Genomic DNA, 1792 nt, shown 5'->3' with positions numbered 1-1792 from the left:
ATGATGATGACGATGATGATGATGTTGATGATGACCTGGACCAGAGAATTTGTTGCATGTTTTAAAAAGAATATTCAAAGAGAATATTGCCTATATTACTGTTATGTTTATTTACAAATTGATAATATTGAAAAACAAATGAAAGTTTTATAACTAAGAAAATTTTAGTACCACTGTCTAGTGATCAAGCTAGATGCAGGAGCATCTTAATGATCATAATATTCCAATTAGACTTTGAGGAACACACAGGAAACATTGGCATCCCATGCCAAGTGAGTTACTTGCTTTATCTTACTTATTTCGCGCAAGACCATGAACAGGTAGATCCTATTACCTTCATTGTACAGAGGGGGAAAGTGAAGTTTAGAAAGGTTAACTACCTTTTGAAAGATGACCTGTCTCAGGGGTTAGAGATTAGTATTGAACTGAGGTGCTTCCGATTCAAGAAACAATTCGCTGGACCACTTTGCTACCTGCCTAGCCACATTCTCAGGTAGTCAAATAACTTGATCTTCAGAGCCAGCTGTGATCTCTTTATCGTAGGTTAAGACCAGCAGGTGATGCCGCAAAGGAAAGAGATGACCACAGAAATGGGGAATGGGACAATGGTCCAAGAATTCACCTTGGAGGGGTTTCCTGCTGTCCAGCACCTGGGAAAGGTCCTCTTCATGGTGCACCTGCTGGCGTACCTGGCTTCCCTCACAGGCAATGTGGTCATAGTCATCATCACCTGTGCGGACTCCCTGCTCCAGACACCTATGTACTTTTTCCTCAGCATCTTCTCATTCACTGAGTGTTGTGTCACAAGTTCTGTTATTCCTAAGTTGCTGGTCATCTTTCTTTTAGGCCCGCAAACGATTTCCTTTCCTGCCTGTTTCATACAAGCTTTTGTCTTCTTATTTCTGGGAGCAGCAGGTTTCTTCCTCATGGCAGTGATGTCTGTGGATCGGTACGTGGCCATTTGCAAGCCTCTGCATTACCCGACCATCATGAACCTGAGGACTGGCCTCCTCCTGGTCACTGCCTGCTTTTCTTTGGGCTTGACCCTCATCACTGGTCTGGTGGTGAAGGTTTCCCAGTTATCCTTCTGTGGTCCCCATGTCATCCCTCACTTCTTCTGTGACCTTGGCCCCCTGATCCATCTCTCCTGTTCTGACACCACATCTGTTGAAACCTTGACTTTTGTCCTCGCTTTGTGTATCCTTTTGACATCCCTCATCATAACCATCATTGCATACAGCAACATAGTAGTCACCATCATCTGCCTCCCATCAGCCAAGGAGCGACGGAAGGCTTTCTCCACCTGCTCCTCTCACCTCATTGTTCTCTCTCTGATGTATGGCAGCTATGTCTTTATATATGTGAAACCAAAGCAAACAAACAGGCTGGAATCCAACAGGGGAGCTGCCCTTGTGACCACAGTGGTGACTCCGCTGCTGAACCCTGTCATCTACACTCTGCGGAACAAGCAGGTCCACCAGTCTCTGAGAGAGATGATGTGCAGAATCAAAATATCAAAATAAAATAAAGTCGCAGGACCTTGGAGTGGAAGTCTTCAGAGAACCACGTATGTTTATTCCAGCCGATGCAGCTCTCCACAGTGTTCCCAGTGTTTGTTTGCACATTCTTAGAAAAATGGAAATCTGCATTTGCAAGGCGAAATCATACCTCTCCCTAAATATTCCATATGTTGACAACAATTTATTTTAATAGCAAAATGCTTTGCTGAATTTATATGCTCCCCTCTGATTTAAAGAATGTGTCGAAATTTTTAAAACTTAGTAATTTATAC

The 1792-nt window shown here is 43.4% G+C and overlaps 1 protein-coding gene across 1 annotated transcript; it reads left to right on the top strand.

Moving 5' to 3' along the window:
- The first annotated feature begins 578 nt into the window (after window positions 1–578).
- LOC124231993 (olfactory receptor 2AP1-like) lies at window positions 579–1523 on the top strand. Its single transcript, XM_046648989.1, has one exon. The coding sequence runs from the start codon at window positions 579–581 to the stop codon at window positions 1521–1523; it is 945 nt and encodes a 314-aa protein (XP_046504945.1).
- The last annotated feature ends 269 nt before the right edge of the window (window positions 1524–1792 follow it).

This window comes from Equus quagga, unplaced genomic scaffold (genome assembly GCF_021613505.1).
Source record: "Equus quagga isolate Etosha38 unplaced genomic scaffold, UCLA_HA_Equagga_1.0 HiC_scaffold_1539_RagTag, whole genome shotgun sequence".
In the NCBI taxonomy this organism is placed as follows: Eukaryota; Metazoa; Chordata; class Mammalia; order Perissodactyla; family Equidae; genus Equus; species Equus quagga.
This window is presented reverse-complemented; position numbering and strand designations above follow the sequence as displayed.

Bases quoted from the DNA above. Each gene is read 5' to 3' on its own strand.
- LOC124231993 (XM_046648989.1), top strand. From the start codon at position 579: ATGACCACAGAAATGGGGAATGGGACAATGGTCCAAGAATTCACCTTG.